Genomic DNA, 17,980 nt, shown 5'->3' on the forward strand with positions numbered 1-17,980 from the left:
TGCTGAGGCGCCTTACTTTGCTTTTTGCCCCACCCCGTTCTCTGAACCCTTGAGGCACTGATGGACCTCTACCTCCGCTCCAGCTGTGCAAACTGTCGAAAACCCCTCTCCCCCCTGCTTTTTATGGGATCTCAGACCTGGCTCTTTCCCTGGAAACCGCCATTGGCCTGGATATTGAGCAAGTAACTGAGATTATGCCTGCAGCTAGTAATAAACAGAGAGATGGGCTACCCTTTCAACTCACTTTGTGAAAAGCAGAGACATTTTGGAGGCAGAGACTTCTGCTGGTTCCTTCTGATGGCTGAGGAACTTGAGGGGCTTTGACATTATCTGGAAGGAGAAGCTGCTAATGGCAGGAGGGTGTGGGTAGATGGGCTTTCATCTCTAGTCCGTCTTTTTACTTGGTTATTCTCCTCAGCCGCCAGGGAAGATGAGCTGAGAAAGGGCAGTACCCCAACAGTCTCTTGCCCTTTCAGAAGGCCGTCCAGGCAAAACTTCTCACTTCCTTCAGCTGTCAGGAGGGGAGACCCTCGAGATTTTCCTGAGTTGGGCTGCTTTTCTTACAGTGTTTGTAACAGGCTTCCACATTTTTAATATCAAAATGAGCTGGTTTTGTCCATAATCTCCATTGCATGAGCAGCCTGCCGGGCGCCAAAGGCTCCTTCTGGTGGGTTTACATACAAGACAAGCCGTTGAAAACGAACAGAGTGTGGGTTTCAGATCCTCCCAGAAAAGAAGAGACAGGCCTTCCGAAGTCTGGCCTGAGGTAGATGTGTCCCTTTTATTGGCACACATCCGTCTTATTTTCCATTTTAATCTTTGGTTTAGCACATGACCTAAGTACTAAGCTTAAGGCTTTTCTTCAGAATGGCTTATATTGCATAAAATGGGGGAAAGATGTTTTGATTGCTGAACTGCTAGTCTGTTTGATTACAAGGTTGTTCAAACTAGTTCAAGAAGAGGGTGCCATTACTCAACCTCTTTGTTATCTCAGAAGGCATGGACGTATTTTCTGTTTTGGCCCTTGTAATTTACAAGAGTTAACAGATGTTTATATTTCTTGGTAGCTGCAAAAGTAAAAGAAACGACGGTTAGCGTTAGTGAGGATTCTAGCGGAGGATAGTTCCAGCGTGGTTTGCTCTGCATGTATCGGATTGAGAGGGCATTACAGGTGGCCATGTCTACCAAGGAACCCCTGCACACTGGAAATAGCTGTGGGCTTGGCTTTACGGAAATACGGCATTGTATGAATAAGCAAAATAAAATTGAAATATGCCCCCTCCCCCCACCTCCTCGTACCATCTGAAGTGTGACCCTTTCTATGCTGGACACTGTAGTGGCAGTGAAGGGAGCAAAGGGTGTGTCCTCCGTTCTTTGGGCCTGTGTCTAACCTGGTTGTGTTGTCAGGGGTGCGTCCCGCTGCAAGTCTACTCAGGCTGTCCCCCACAGAGGCCACTTTCGCACACGTCAGATAGTGCACTTTTGATACACTTTAGGGGATGCTCGCTGCTGGATTTTCCTGTTTGAAACAGAAAGATCTACTTCAAAACGATCACTAAAGTGCCTTATCCTACGTGTGTGAAAACAGCCATTGCCTCATTCGTTTCTTTTCTAAGGTGAGCCTTTTATTACTCATTCATTTTCCTTCCCAGGTAACACTGAAATCAGGTGCTAATATATTGTACTGGAGAACAACAGGGATCTTTATGAGTTCTCAAGCTGTGAAACCCATATTAGTGAAAAACATCACAATTGAAGGTATAACGTATGAACGTTTTAATTTTAATTGTATCACAGCTATTGAACTGCATACTCATATTTCTACATTTTATAGCAACTTAATACCTGTCACACTTCACTGTTCTTTCTACAACAGACTTTCTTAGTTTTGACAGAACATATAAAGTATAAAAATTATGTTCCTCCTTCTGTTTTCCATTTTGCCTTCCTCCATATCTGTAGAGAGAAATTCAGGTTTAACATGATAAATTGTTCCCAGTATTGTTTTAGCTTCTTAACAGGTGATTCAGTTGCAGGTAAGTGGTGACCTCTCCTGGGGAATTGTTAGACTTACATAGAGAGACTCTGGGCCAAGCTAGAAGTGACGAGTGACACTTGCCTGGCAAGTGAACAGACTCATGTGTATTCCTCCCTGTTCACTTGCCATTCACTTGCGCTCCTCTTGATCAAGTGGAGCGCAAGTGAATGGCAAGTGAACAGGGAGGCATACACGTGAGTCTGTTCACTTGCCAAGCAAGTGTCCTTCGTCACTTGTAGCTTGGCCCTGAGAGGGGAACTACACAAGATGCCCGATATGTGAAGAACACGTGTTGGTTTGATGGGTTTCCACAGGGGGTGCCGCTTGGCTCCCTCCGGCTGCTGCTGTGGCACCCCCTCTTTGCAGAGCGCGGAGTGCATTTAGGGGAGCAAGGGAAGTGCACCAGCTGTGGCCAGCGGGAGCCAAGCAGACAAAGCTCCAGCCCTTGGTTCTAGGGAGGTGGCAGAGCGGCATTTGCTTGGTCCCTGAGAGGAAGCTGGTGGTTGGGGCTGCTGCAAGCGATCCTGGCTGGGGTGGGAAGAAGAGGAAGCCCTTGGCACCACCACCGCATGGCAAAGCGGGCATGTGGGGGGGGGGCTGGCTGCTGGCTTCCTGGGCTGGTCTCCTCAATTTGGTCCTCGAACGGTGGGAGGGATTCTCTCCCTCTTCTTCCTGGTGGAGAATCGCAGCCAGCAGCCATTCTTTCTCACTACACTTCCTATGGAAACTTGCAGGAAACCGACATTTGTTCCTTACGGGTGTCTTGCGTAGTTTCCCTCAAAAGGGGGGAAGTATGAATTAGTATCATTTTTAGATGCATACGAATGCTTTGATTTTGAGGAACTTTTTCTGTAAGAATTTACGTCCTCTAGCCATGTTAGCTAAGGCCTTTTGCTAACTGAAAATGAAAATACTGATGTCACAAGAATGGTGCAGCTGACCAGATCTGGGGCAAGTCCATGTTGGTGGCTGTGAAGGGTGGTTGTGCAGATGTGTGGTGTGTGTGAAACCTCACACCACCACTCCCAGATGGAGCCCCACAGCGTGTTTGCACTGTCTCTCTCTTAATTCCTCCCTCAGCGTGTTTGCACTGTCTCTCTCTTAATTCCTCCCTCCCTTGGCTTTTTCATGATTTAATAGATGGCAGCCATTGTACAGATGCGCCTAATTTGCTGCCCCTGAAATTGTTTTCCACTTTGTTGCTGAAGGGCGGACTTGCAGGAAAAAAGGGCCCTTGAAAAAGGCCCTACCTCAACCTGTCCTTGGCCCACCCCTCAAGGAGGGAGGGTGGGAGAACGAGTCGGACGGGTCCCTCACAAAATACACTGTGCCAGTCCTGTGTGCACAGGGCCGCACCAGGCTGTTTCTGGCCACGAGAGTGAGGCCAGGCCAGGCCCCTCCTTCCCATTCTCGTGTGTGGCCAGAACCGCTGTCTTCTGGCAGATGGTGGTGCCTGTCCCTCGCTTGGGCAGGGAGAATGGGTAGCACTGGTGTGGGGGCGGGGGCTGCCAAGACCATCGGCCCTTTGAGATTTTTCCTCGTGGCCATAAGAGCCAGTCTGCCCTGCTGTTGCCTGAAGTGAACGCTCATTCTGCTTTATAATAAGCTCGAGTTTCTCATGGGCAGTTGCAGTCTCTTTCCACCTACTGGTAGGCAACGGATGGCCTGGGGGTCCGCCCAGCGCTGTCTGGCCCCGCAGCATTGTCTCTAATCCGCAGATTACCCACATTCGTGACGTTGTGTGTGACTTGGGGCAAGTGCAAAGGTGAGATTAGGTGCACCAGATGCTTACCTGAGAGCCCTCAGACGCTGTGCACACCATGACTTGCCCTGTACTTATTGGTATCCCTCACTGACTCATCTGTGTCGCTGCAGAAAGTGCTCCTGGCTGAATCGTTCTGACGGTGTCTGTTTTGTATTAAAGGAGTGGCCTACACCTCTGAATGCTTCCCTTGCAAACCGGGCACATTTAGCAACATAACTGGCGCGTCCACGTGCCAGGTCTGCCCTAAAAATACATACTCGGAAATGGGTGCGAAGGACTGCACTAAGTGTCGAGAAGAAACTCACTACGCAGGTATGGGATGCACCAGGTAAAGTGCAAAGGGCCAGTGCATGCCGTTGTTATTAGTGGTTGTTTCGTGCCGTATGTGTGAGCAGGGATAGCTGTTGTGCCTCATTACTTCAAAGGCATCAAAACAAAACTCATTTTAAGAACACAGTAACAAAAGAAACGTGCGGGACATCATCACAAACAAGAAGGTGTTTTCTTGCTGTGTGAGGCTAAAGAGCGCTGAGCACTTGCGGGCTTCCGTCAGGAAAGAGCGCTGCACAACTGAGCCTGTATCAAGTACAGCCATCTTTGCTGGGGAGAAGCCCGGGCTGTTTTCCTCTGAGCGCACTGGGTATTGGCTTCTGTTTTGCTTTCAGATGAAGGGGCAAGCCAGTGCGAGGAGCGACCGCCCTGCGCCAACAAGGACTTCTTCCAAATCCACACCCCATGTGATCAGGATGGAAAGGTGAGCAGCAGACACACACCCCGCCCACCCACCCCCGATCGCTCGCATGGAGCCCTTGCGGACATTCAAAGATGTGCCTGTGGGTAGCTCCTGGAAAGACATGTCATCTTGGCCCTCAATGCGAATCAATCTGACTGGAACGTGGCCCCCTTCTTCCCTCCCTCCCCCCACCCTGTGTACTGTCAGCGGGGGGGGGGGGGCGGATTGTTATGGAGAAGGACCTCCGTCTTGGGGATTTTAAATTGTATTTATGATGCAACCTGCCCTGAGCCTGTTGGCAGGGAGGGAGGGCTAGAAATTGAATATCATCATCGTCATCGAGGTATTTCTCAGTTCTCTCCCTGCTTTTACCCTAAATAGTCTGAGTGGTTTTCAGTAAACACATTCTGGGTTGTCCTTCTCTAAAAAAGCACTTCTGTGAATGGCAGAGATCCAGTCTTTCCAGTGTTATTTCTTGTTCTGCTCTTAGTGAGGCCGAGCAGCCCGCCTCAAGGGACAGGTTTGTGCAGAGAAGGCTCATCAGACAGCATAAAATGCTCATTTTATTATTACATTCTTACCACCATGCATTTGGCATATATTGGTTACCTGCTGTCCTCTTCCCAAGTCTCATTTGTATAAGATTTCATTGACGACTGTGATGTTTACTGGTGGCCCTCCTTCCTTTTCCTCCCGCTGCTCTCCTGCCTTGCTGTTACCTACCTGAGAGGTGATTGGCTCGATTAGGCCAGTCGTGGAACCTTCTTGTTTTTTGGGTTTTGTTTCAGACTCGGCTCATGTACAAGTGGGTGGAGACCAAGATCTGCAGGGAGGAGCTTCCTGGCGCAGTGGCACTGCCCCCTTCTGGGGAGAGGAAGGAGTGCCCCCCTTGCAACCCCGGCTTCCACAGCAACGGCTCCTCTTTCTGCACCCCGTGCCCTCAGGACACGTTTTCGGACGGAATGTGGGGTAGGAGAATTTGGTGCCACCAGAACTCTGTTGTGGCAGTTGGTTACAGACAACACTTTGCATTGAGTAGTTTCATGGCGGTGCGGTAGAAGGCATGTTTGCCGAGCATGTTTACAGATAGCCCCTTGCCAGACGTTTTCAAAAACCCACTCGACCGAAGACAAATGGGGAACCCAACAAGGGCAGAGCTCTATCCCGAGTGCAAAACTGCCTCTGCCGTAGCCACAGTAGCACTTTCCACTTTCTCTTTTTAAAAATGATTGGACACCTTCTTTTTCATTTTTTTTTGCAAAGCCAATCACTTTTCCCATTACCTTTATATTATTATTAGAAGTACTTTTGTAAGGTGTTTCCATTTTTTGCTCTTCAGTGCCTGACAAAATTATTACAGATGAGAATTTTGGGAGAGGTTGCAGAAGAGAGAGCATGTAAGAACACACAACCAGCTTTGGTGCCAGAGGGAATGTGGGGGTAGGCCCAGATGCTGAGACTTGAAGCTGCCTCCCTGTGTATCTTCTAGCCTTTCCTTGTAACATACAATGCATGTTGTACATGTGGTGTCCCCCCGCCCCATTAGCTTGCAGAAGGGGGCTAGTCCACAGCAGGATAACATTAGAGCCTCTGTCCATCATCTTCATGGCCTCCTGGAGGACTGGGGATGTGCCACTAGATTGGAGAAGAGCGAATGTTATCCCAATCTTTAAGAAAGGAAAGAAGGATGACCCGGGAAACTACAGGCCGGTCAGTCTGACTTCTGTTGTTGGGAAGATATTAGAGCAGATTTTAAAGGGATCGATTTGTAAGCATCTGAAGACCCACTTAGTGATCCGTGGAAGTCAACATGGTTTTGTCCCCAACAGATCTTGTCAGACCAAACTGGTTTCCTTCTTTGATTGAGTGACGGGCTTACTGGATCATGGGAACTCTGTCGACATGATTTACCTGGATTTCAGTAAAGCTTTTGATAAGGTCCCCCATGACATTCTAATGGGTAAACCGGAAAACTGAGGACTGGACTATAGGACAGTTTGGTGGATAGGGAACTGGTTAGAGGACCGCACTCCAAGAGTGGTGGTCAACGGCGTTTCACCAGATTGGCGGGAGGTGTCCAGTGGGGAACTTCAGCTGGCCTGTGGGGGGGTGGGGGTGGATCCCCTCCCCGCAGGCCAGCTGAAGCTCGGGAAGGGCCCTGGAGCTTCCTGAAGCGACCCAAACCGCTTTGGGAACCTTTGATTTGGGATTTCCGATTCAGAAATCCTGAATTTTTACAGATTGGATCTGATTCAGGCATTTTCCCCGAATCGGAAAAGCAAAGCGCACACCCCTATATTGGACAACACAGCTTCTTTTTACTAAAGGTTTAAGTACAGTGTCTAATCGTTAGCAGTGTAATTCACAAGGCGCATCTCTTAAGCATACACTTTGGTCATGTTTAGTCATTTGGCCCTTTTGGGAGGAAGTTATTAGTCATATTAATTGTGTTTTAGAAAACGCATTTATTTTGAGGATGTTCATGCACTGTTAAACGACTTGGAATCTAACCAATGGTCAACATAAATGGACCCTCCATGTCCTTACAATTGCTAAAAGACTTGAACTTCAACACTATAAAGACAAGAGTTCATCTCCTGTGAATCACTAGGTTGAAGACATCATAAACTTATCAACATTTGAACATATCACATATAGAAAGCAACTGCGCATGGACTTATGGTTAGATATTTTGAAATCCGTTATGTATAGATTTGGAAATCCTTTATATATAGACCTATGTACAGATTTGCTAATAGTGTTTTTTGTAGCCAGCATTGTATTCTTTCTTTTGTTCTCTCTCTCTCTCTCCTGTTTGCTTTTTAATTTTTTAAAATGTTTTTGCACGAATAAATAAAAATTTAAAATTCAAAAATTCAAAACATGCATACTGGATGAGGGATACACTTCTGGGTAGCCGTGTGTCAGGGTTAGAATGTTCTTCCTATATATGTAACCAAAGAGACTCCATATTAATTCTTTTAGCGTTCTCAGTGCTTTATTCACAGGTGCCAAGATGTTCCCAGCAGCTATCTCATAGAAGAGGATTGTTTTGGCTATCGCTTTTCCAGCCTTGGGAAACTTTCACTTTCTCAGCTTCAAAGAGATTGTTTTGAGAACTATGGGGGGAGGTTGGGTCTGCTGGGATCTGATACTTTGTACCTTATGCTTTGCCTGTCATTCGTAACAATACACATGTACCAACCCAGATATCGCATCTGGGCCAGTGGACTATAATGATTGCTTTTTCAGTAAATCTTTTTGGAAACAACGGACTCTTGTCTGATTGCAGAAGGTAGTCTGGATTACAATTGTTATTTAGCCACAGATCTGACATTTTGTTACGAATGACAGGCAAAGCATGAGTTACAAAGTATAAGAACCCAGCAGACCCAACCTCCCCCCATAGTTCTCAAAACAATCTCTTTGAAGCTGAGAAAGCGAAAGTTTCCCAAGGCTGGAGCAGCGGTAGCCAAAACAATCCTCTTCTGCGAGATAGCTGCTGGGAACATCTTGGCACCTGTGAATAAAGCACTGAGAACACTAAAAGAATTAATATGGAGGCTCTGTTGGTTATGGAGGTTATGGTTGGTAATATGGAGGCTCCGTGTATATGAACAAGATATTGGGATATGGGTGGATGGGAAACTAAATATGAGCACTCAGTGTGAAGCAGCAGCAAAAAGGGGCAAATACTATCTTGGGGTGTATCAGCAAAGACATAACGTCCAAATCACAGAATGTCCTTGTCCCACTATATACCGTGTTGGTCAGGCACCACCTGGAGTACTGTGTGCAGTTCTGGAGGCCTCACTTCAAAAAGGATGTGGAGAAATTGGAACGGGTGCAGAGGGGAGCAACCAGGATGCTCAGGGGCCTGGAGACCCAACCCCACGAGGAAAGGCTGAGGGACCTGGGAATGCTCAGTTTGGAGGGGAGAGATGATTTCTCTCTTTAAGTATTTTAAAAGGCTGCCACTTATAGGAGGGAAGGGAGCGGTTCCTGTGGGCAACAGAGGATAGAACTTGCAATAATAGGTTTAAACTACAGGAGGGAATGTACTGGCTTAACATGAGGAAAAAGCCTTCACGTTAAGAGTAATTCAGCAGCGGAATCAGCTGCCTAGGGATGTGGGCAAAATCAAAAGCTGCCCGCACGCAGGCATTCTCTGTGGTGGCCCCCACGCTAAGGAATGGCGTCCCTGAAAGGTCATGAAAGCTCCCACTCACCTGACTTTCTGCAGACTATACAAAGTATGGAAGAGAGCTTTTTACTCATATAGGAGGGCTGTACTTTAAGGAAGAGGTCTCAAAGCGATGCATCAGTTAAAGGGATAGGGACTATAGACTTTACTACTAGGTTCTGTCTGTTGCTGTAAGTATGACCCTGCTGGGCAGTTTCTAAGTTGTTTAATATGTCAGTCTTAGAATTGCTTATACTCTGTTTCAACATTTCTTCAATTCTGTATTGGATTCCTGCTGGTTTTAAATCTTTGCAAATTTGTATATCCTATTACATCATTTATTGAAAATGCCCTTGAATTGACTGTACTAAATAACACTCTGTAATCTGCCTCAAGTCTCAGTGAGGAAGTGAGAGTATTAAATAATTAATTAATTAATTAAATGACGTTCTTTGAGACTGGATTATTTCATGTGGTCTTTTTTTTTTGTTTCTTCTTGTAGAGTGCAAACCCTGTCCTCCTGGTACTGAACCAGCTCTGGGATTGGAGTACAAGTGGTGGAACGTGCTCCCTCACAATATGAAGACCTCATGTTTCAACGTTGGCAACTCCAAATGTGATGGAATGAATGGTAAGCTGGCCCTTCCCACTCGGGGGGGGGGCTGAGGTGGTGGGTCAAAGAAGGAGCCCCCCCCCAAGTCAGGAACTCCTCATTTCAAGTCTGTTAAATTGCTGTGGGTCCTTAGACACAAGTAGGGCCGGATCAACGGGGGGGGGGGCAGGGGGGGTAGTCTGTCCCCGGAGCCACCAAAGAGGGGGCGCCGGGCGCAGCTGCCAGCCCCAGGAGCGCACTGCCAGCCCCGGAAGCGCGCCTGGGGAAAGCCGAATGGTGCGGGCAGCCTCCCAGCCACCCGCGCTGCCTTTTGCCTTTCCCGCAGGACAAGGGGCAGCCAGCTTGCCGCGCGCCCCTTGTCCTGGGGGAAGGTGAATGGCGTGGGCAGCCTCCCAGCCACCCGCACTGCCTTTTGCCTGCCTCGGGAGGCTGCCTGCGCTGTTCGCCTTTCCCCCCTGCCCCCGCGGCAAGCCGGCTGTCCTGGCGCGCCGCGGAGCTGGCGGCGGCGGCGGCGGGTGGCGGCGGCGGCAGCACGAGTGGCTCGGAGGCTGCCCGCGCCATTCGCCTTTCCTCAGGACAAAGGGCGCGCAGCAAGCTGGCCGCCCCTTGTCCTGCGGGAAAGGCAAAAGGCAGCGCAGGTGGCTGGGAGGCCGCCCATGCCGTTCGCCTTTCCCCAGGACAAGGGGTGCGCGGCAAGCCAGCTGCCCCTTGTCCTGCGGGGCAGGTGAACGGCGCGGGCAGCCTCCGAGCCACTCATGCTGCCGCCGCCAGTTCCACAGCGTGCCAGGACAGCCGGGTTGCCACGGGGGCGGGTGCCCCAGAGTGATGACGTCATGGAAGTGACGTCGTCACGCAGCGCCAGGAGCGCGCGCATGCAACTAGCCTGACTACGGTTGCCCTGAGCTCTGGCAACCGTAGATCCGGCCCTGGAGACAAGACACTGTCAAGACACAGCTGGTGTTTTTAGCAGGTGGTTGAGGGGTCCTTGGATCATGGCTAGCCTTGCTAACTACCTGGGCTTGCCACATTGCCAAAGGGGCTTCAGATCAGTCAGTGATTTTCTCACAATCAGCAACAGTGTCTGTGACAGGGATTGCCACACCTCAGAGCCCAGTTTTGGTGTCTGTGACTAGATGGTGTCAGGAACAGAGCAGCTCAATATAAACACATACATTTTCCTTTCTAGATTGTTTTTAGAAACGTTATTTTTAAGGTCAGGAGCTACCTTGCACTTTGTAAAGCACAATGCGCATTGATGGCACTGTATAAGTAATTATAAATAAGGTCCTCGGGCCGGCAGGTGAATTCGTGGCTGCTGTTCCTCCTGTGCCAAAAATGTTCTCTTTGGTTTTAAATACATTCTTCGTGATTTAAAAAATTAGCGTGCTGGAATGTTTATATTGTAGGGTACTTGAATGGATCTAAATTGGCTCAAAACAAAAGTAATTATATTAACTAGCATTTTCCCATCATGGTTTTGTTTATTTTTTAAAAATGATACATGACCCGTTTTTTGTATGGGATTTTCTTTTTTCAGGCTGGGAAGTAGCTGACGATCACATCCAAAGTGGAGCGGGGGGTACAGATGACGACTATCTCATCTTGAACCTTCACATACCAGGATTTAAGTAAGAGGCAACTTTATTTCTGAATTTGGGGGGGGGGGGAGATTTCTGATTTTTCTTCTGCATCCCCCATGGTGTCTGTCTCACAGTGCTGTGTGGAGGTAAAATGAGGGGGGTGGGGGAGAGGGCTTGAGGCGGCAGGGTGAAGATCTGTGTGGGCAAGGTATGCAAGAAGGGGTGGGTAGGAACTCCTAAGGGTGGAAGTCCTACGGGAGCACTCCCAAATGTTGTGCAGAGCAGGAAGCCCCCCACCAAGGCGTTGATTGCATCGATGTTTCTTGAGTGGGGGACACACAGCCCGGCTGAGGCTCGGCACTGAATGAGTGGGGGATCCAAGCTTGCCTTTGCAGTGCCCCTCTGAAGAGGAGGGAGGCTGGCTGCAGGGCAAGGGCACAAGAGGAGATGGCGCTGGGTTTGGCGAGGGAAGGCTTGGTCTCTTCCATCTTGCATTCTTTTGGACTGGCAGGGAGCTTTTGGAAACCTTTGTGATGTTTTGTTCCTTCTTGGCTGAACAGGCTGCCAACTTCCATCACAGGGATGACGGGCTCGGAGCTCGGGCGGATCTCCTTCGTGTTTGACACCGTCTGCTCTGCAGATTGCTCACTGTATTTCATCGTGGTGAGTGAAGTGGTGGTCAGGGCTGACAAGGTGTTTGCAGTGTTAGGCATCTGGCGTGCTGTATTTCTACCTGGCCATTATTACTGAGTAAGCCAAGCTTGCCTTCCGCACGCACAGATTGGTGCCTGAGCCCCCTCTCCACGCTGATCCAAGTGGCAGGACTGAGTCCAGGTGCTGCTGCCTCCGGACATGCCCAGCTCCTCTCCTACTCTCTCTCCTGAATGAAGCTAGTGGGGTGGAGCCTGCCCTTATCCTACGACTCCACTGAGCAAGGTTTATTTATTTCTTAAAATATGATGTACACCCTGCCTTTCCTCTTGGCTCAAGTGTGAAGTCTTTCTCCAATCGAGAGAGCCTTCTGTTGGAGGAGGAGCCGCCTAAGTTTGAGGAAGGCTCCTCAGAGGATGGGGGGATCCTCCCCCGTGACGGCTGCTAAGACAAACAGCAGTCGTTCCCCCCCCTTGTGTTCCTGCCCTTTCTGCTCAGAGTAGTGGTGGCGGTCCTCCCGTGCCCAAAGACTGACTGTGGCTGCCCTCCCTCCAGGGTAGAGGAGCAAAGGGGCAAGTGAGCTGCGGTTGATGCCCCAAAGGGGAGGCCTCCTTGTGAGTTACGGGGAATTGGCAGCAATGAGGAGGCAATGAGAGGGGTCACTGGGGGATCCCCACTAATGAATGTGAGGAGCGTCCCAACTAGAGAACCCCTCTCAATAAACAGACAGATATTTAATAATAATAACAATAACAACAACAGTCGATTTATATACCACCTTTCAGGACAACTTAACACCCACTCAGAGCAGTTTACAAAGTATGCTATGATTATCCCCACAACAAAACGCCTTGTGAGGTGGGTGGGGCTGAGAGAGCTCTGAGAGAGCTGTGACTGGCCCAGGGTCACGCAGCTGGCTACAAGTGGAGGAGTGGGGAATCAAACCCGGCTCTCCAGATTAGAGTCCTGCTGCTCCTAAGCACTACACAAAACTTCCTTGCTTGCTTTAACTAAGAAGACTGTTCTGCTGACCAACATTATTCCTTTGCTCACCATCTTTGGCTTCTAGGATATCAATAAGAAGTACACCAATGTGGTGAAATCCTGGAGTGGTATGAAGGAGAAGCAGTCATACACATACGTTATCTCCAAAAATGCTTCTTACACGTTCACCTGGGCTTTCCAGAGAACAAATCAAGGCCATGAGGTAAGTAATGACACTTCTGCCCAATCCTAGCATGTGCCGTTCCAACGGTCAACTGGGGTGCGTCGCTGCTCGAGTCTGTTGTTCTCGGCGTCGACGGAGGAGAGGCCCTCCTCTTTAGCTGTGTGCTGAAATCTTTTCTTGGCTGCATATGCAAAGGCATCGCACGCATCCAGAGTGCTTCTAATTAGGATGGGGATGAGGAGCAGGCACACCTGAGCGGGGAGTGGGGAGAGATGGGGCCCAGGGGAAAAAGAGGGTATGCCAGGGGAAAGAAGGCAGAGAACTCTTTCCCACTTTCCCTCTTAGCTGGTGTGGTTGCTACAGTAGTTGCCACCTCCGGCGAAGCCCTAGGGAGGTGCAAGAGAGAAGGGGCGGAGACTCCCCTTCTTCTGTCCCCAGCGCTGCCAACACCAGGGCTGCATCAGCTGCAAGCGGGGTGGGGGAGAGGAGCCCTTTCCGGGCCCACCTTGCAGGCAAGTGGGATGAGCTGCCACGTTTCCTGTTCTGAGCCTAGGACTGTGGAACTTGGGCAGCACCACTGGCTGGTTGTGTGACAAGGCCCAATGGGCTGATTGCTGTGATGAGTGGAGCAAGGAATCCAATCACTGTGCTGTCCTGCAAGAATATTGCAGCAAGAGAGGAACAGCGTTTATGCTTCGGGTGTCCAATTGAGGGTGTTTTACTTTTTGCCTATTGTTATTTTTTTCCAGAGCAGGAAGCTCATCTATGACACAGCAAAGATTTACATGATAACTGTGACCAATGCGGTGGACGGCGTTGCCTCCTTCTGCCAGGCCTGCGCTCTTGGCTCTGGACAGTCCGGCTCGTCCTGCATCCCCTGCCCTGCTGGGCACTACATCGAAAAGGAAACCAGCCAGTGCAAGGAGTGCCCACCCAACACGCACCTGTCCATTCATCAGGTGCACGGCCGAGAGGCCTGTGTCCCGTGCGGACCTGGCAGCCGAAGCACCAAGGTAGCCCCGCTAAGGGTGGTCGTCGTGACTAAAATCAAGAGTCAAGGGAAGGGTAACATCAGGGTCAGATCAGGAGTCCACCCACCTTCGTTTATGTTCTGTCTGGCTTCCAGAGATTTTTACTCAGAGTTCAGCATTACTCGTCTTCGTTTACATTTTCAAAAGACTCTTTCAAGATCATAACTTCAGCTTTAACTTCTAATACGGAGAACTGTGCACAACAAAATCCAAATTCTAAAGAATTTTTCACAAACCAGAATCCATGTGATCAGATCAGAATCTTATCTTTGCAATCATGAGGACTAGAAAGCTCGCTGGATTTTTAAAAACCAGGATACTGAGAGTGCTGATTTCTGTATTGAATATCCCTTTCCATGCTGGTAAAATGTAATGATACACAATAACAAAAGTGTGTAACTTCGATTATTTGTGACTTTCCTGCAAAAATTCATTTCCCTTTTGCTTTCCTTTCCAAGGACCATTCTGCATGCTTCAGCGATTGCAAACTTTCATATGTGAAGGACAATCAGAGCTTCACCTTTGATTTTAGCAGCCTGAGCAGAGGAGGATCAGTAATGAATGGACCGAGCTTTACAGTGAGAGGGACAAAGTTCTTCCACTTCTTCAACATCAGCCTGTGTGGAAACCAAGTAAGTGTTGGCCTTCTTAAAGCAGGCCTGTATACCGTGTGTGTCATGTGGCTAGAGGTGTGCACAAAAGTACTGAATACTGAATTTAAAAAACTGGAATTCCTTGCATTCCAAATTGATTCTCTCATCCAGTTCAATTATATTGGAGAAATTCTGTAAAATCTGCCCATTATTCCATATGGGGCAGTCAATCTGGGGGTTATCCAATGGGCTGGGGGAGAGGTCCATTCCAAGCAAACTGGACCAGATTTGTAGGGAACCTAGTCCTGACTGTCATCTAAAGACCCGCGCCCCCCCCCCCAATATTTCAGGAAGATTTGGTCCCCGGGGTCCGGTTTGTGGGCCCCTCAATATGGTGCCCCCAGCCACTCCATTTGTTCCTATTGTGGGGAAAAGTCAAAGTTGACCCCCCACTGAAGAAAGGCTACCACAGCCAAGGCACAATCCCAATACAAACTCATCCCTGGGAAAGCCCAACAGAATCCAACTGATGTCCCTCCCCACAACACACAAGTGACCCCCTGAGCAAGCTGCCAAGCTACTCTCCATTGGTCCTAATGGCAGGAAGTTTTCCAAATGATTTTCCAGGGGCACAAACACATCAGTGCAAGGCTGCCAGAGCCAAGGTAGGCCCCCAAATGCAAACCCGTTCCTCGTAAAGCCCAACGGAACCAAAGTGAAGCAAGGGAACAGAATCCTCCCAGAACCAAAGTGAAGCAAGGGGAACAACATCACACCAGAGAATCACGCCCATTCCACCCAAACCAAACTGAATCAAGGAATCCTCAGCCCAACAGAACCAGGCAGGCATTGAGTTCAGCCAGTGAGGGAACACCACAGAACAAAACCCAGCAAAAGGCAATGGTAAGCAAGCACAGCTGCATAAGAGGGCTCCCGTTTGGTCTTCGGCTGAAAGTGACAGGGAGGGGCGCATTTGGGAAACCCGTGTTATCCTCTGTCTCTGCAGCCCCCCTCGCCAGCTCAGGGCCTCAAGGTACAGGCTACGTAGCCCTTCGTCCCTCCCACCCCTGCAACGAGGAAAGATAACATTAGGACAGTACATTACATGGTACACAAGGATGCCGAGTAACCCTCAAAGGCTTCACTGCAAGCCGTAAAAGCACTTCCGTGATAAGCCACCAGTGTCGTGCACTTGCTCCGTCCTTGCCAGGAATAACAGTTGCACGCAGGCATCAAGTAGACAGAGGATGCTCCAAGCGCGGGGGGGGGGGGTGGGCTTCTAAACTCCTCCCCCCCCCCAGTCTAACGGTTCTCTGATTTCAGCGGGGAAGCATCTAAGCAGGGAAACAGCAGGAATGATGTACGGCGTGTCCAAGGATATGTATCCCGAGGAGTCAGCCGTGTTAGTCTGTAGTAGCAAAATCGAAAAGAGTCCAGTAGCACCTTTACGACTAACCAACTTTACTGTAGCATAAGCTTTCGAGAATCACAGTTTTCTTCATCAGATGTGTGGAGGGTAAGAAGAAACTGGTCAGATATATATAGGTGGGGAGGGGAGGGGGGAGTAGATGCAATCAGTTACTTCTGATAATGAGATAACCATTCATAGTCTCTATTCAAGCCAAGCCTGACTGAGCCAAATTTACATACGAATTCCAATCCGGCAGCTTCCCATTGGGTTCTGTTTTTGAAGGCTATGTAGGCGCTCCTTCCCGTGTGAAGTACAGAGGGCCCCTGGTGCAGTTGGGAGAAGCACAGAGATAACAGGAGGAACAAACACTCCCCTGCATACGCGGTTTCACATCGTGGGCAACGTCTGCAGCTCTGGCAAGGAACAGCCCCCACAGTAACCAAAGCACAAGCATTAGGCTACCAGCACAACAGCAAGGGGTGGCTGGGAACGACAGGCGATGCCAAACGCCGGACACACAGCAGCATTCTACAGTTCCACTTGGGCGTTTCTGTGGGTTTGCCTCTACACGTGGCGTCGCTCACATTCTCTTCTTTTCCTGGCATCTGTCTCTGAATCTTCCTATTCTTTCCCAGTGGCAAGAACACCATTTCTGATGCCAGCTTTCTCAATTTTCCGCACAAGTTGTTGCCAGCATGGGCTGGTGTTTTGAGGGGTTGGGGGCTGGGAGAGGGGTCCAAATCGGAGCCTGCATTTTATTTATTTATTTATTTATTTTATTCAATTTATATACCGCCCATCCCCAGGGGCTCTGGGCGGTGAACAGTTAAAATTGATAAAAACAAGAACTAAAATCAATATACAAATAATAAAACAAATTAACAAGGTGCAGTGGTGGGGAGAACCACCCCAAAGGTGGGAGGCCGACATGGCACCGCCCCCTTCAATCACCAAACGCCTGGCGGAACAGCTCTGTCTTACAGGCCCGGCGGAACGATAATATGTCCCGCTGGGCCCGGGTTTCCATTGACAGAGCGTTCCACCAGGCTGGGGCCAGGACTGAAAAGGCCCTGGCCCTGGTTGAAGCGAGGCGGGCTTCCTTAGGGCCGGGGACCACAAGTAAATATTTATTCGCTGATCGAAGCGATCTCCAGGGAGCGTACAGGGAGAGGCGGTCCTGAAGATATGCCGGTCCCAAACCGCTCAGGGCTTTAAAGGTAAGAACCAACACTTTGAACCTGATTCGGAATTCAACTGGAAGCCAGTGCAGCTGGCGCAGGACAGGTGTGATGTGTGACTGGTAAGGTATACCAGTCAGGACCCGTGCCGCCGCATTCTGGACCAGTTGTAGTTTCTGGATCAGGCCCAGGGGTAGCCCAGCGTAGAGTGAGTTACAGTAATCTAGCCTGGAGGTGACCGTTGCATGGATCACTGTAGCCAGGTCCTGGGGCGTCAGGTAGGGGGCAAGTTGCCTGATCTGACGAAGATGGAAAAATGAAGACTTTGCAACCGCCGTGACCTGGGCCTCCATCGATAGGGAGGCATCCAGGAGCACACCCAGTCTCTTTACCACTGGCAAAGTTGCCAGTGGTGTCCCATCCAGGGCAGGGAGCTGGATCCCAACATCTGGCAGCCCCCATCCCAGCTGTAGGACCTCCTTCTTCACTGGGTTCAATTTCAGCCTGCTCTGTTTCAACCATGCCGTCACAGCCTCCAGAGCTCTGGCCAGATTGTCTGGGACCGTGTCTGGCTGGCCGTCCATCAACAGAAAAAGTTGGGTGTCATCCACGTATTGATGACAACCCAGCCCAAACCTCCACACCAACTGGGCGAGGGGGCGCATATAGATGTTAAATAACATCATGGAGAGTATCGCCCCTTGGGGAACCCCGCACACCAAAGGGTGACGGGGCGATAGATCTCCCCCGAGCGCCACCCTCTGTCCCCGACCCTGGAGAAAGGAGACCAGCCACTGTAAGACTGTCCCCCTAATCCCCACGTCGGCAAGGCGGCTGGCCAACAAATCATAGTCAACCGTGTCAAACGCTGCTGTGAGATCAAGTAACACAAGTAGCGCTGACCTGCCTCGATCCAGATGCCTGCGAAGGTTGTCTGTGAGGGCAACCAAGGCTGTCTCCGTCCCATGGCCAGGACGGAAGCCAGACTGGAATGGGTCCAGGACTAGAGCATCATTCAGGAATTCCTGCAGTTGTA

General features: G+C 49.8%; 1 protein-coding gene across 1 annotated transcript in view; it reads left to right on the top strand.

The window, feature by feature from the left end:
* ELAPOR2 (endosome-lysosome associated apoptosis and autophagy regulator family member 2) overlaps positions 1–17,980 on the top strand; it is a 121,269-nt gene that overhangs the window by 69,249 nt on the left and 34,040 nt on the right. Inside the window, exons 6-15 of the mRNA XM_054988728.1 lie at positions 1,653–1,758; positions 3,963–4,115; positions 4,469–4,557; positions 5,325–5,505; positions 9,222–9,350; positions 10,870–10,960; positions 11,473–11,575; positions 12,633–12,770; positions 13,481–13,744; positions 14,221–14,394. Coding sequence (XP_054844703.1) covers positions 1,653–1,758; positions 3,963–4,115; positions 4,469–4,557; positions 5,325–5,505; positions 9,222–9,350; positions 10,870–10,960; positions 11,473–11,575; positions 12,633–12,770; positions 13,481–13,744; positions 14,221–14,394 — 1,428 coding nt within the window. The remainder of the gene's footprint in view (positions 1–1,652; positions 1,759–3,962; positions 4,116–4,468; positions 4,558–5,324; positions 5,506–9,221; positions 9,351–10,869; positions 10,961–11,472; positions 11,576–12,632; positions 12,771–13,480; positions 13,745–14,220; positions 14,395–17,980) is intronic.

The sequence above is a fragment of the Eublepharis macularius genome, chromosome 9 (assembly GCF_028583425.1).
Source record: "Eublepharis macularius isolate TG4126 chromosome 9, MPM_Emac_v1.0, whole genome shotgun sequence".
In the NCBI taxonomy this organism is placed as follows: domain Eukaryota; kingdom Metazoa; phylum Chordata; class Lepidosauria; order Squamata; family Eublepharidae; genus Eublepharis; species Eublepharis macularius.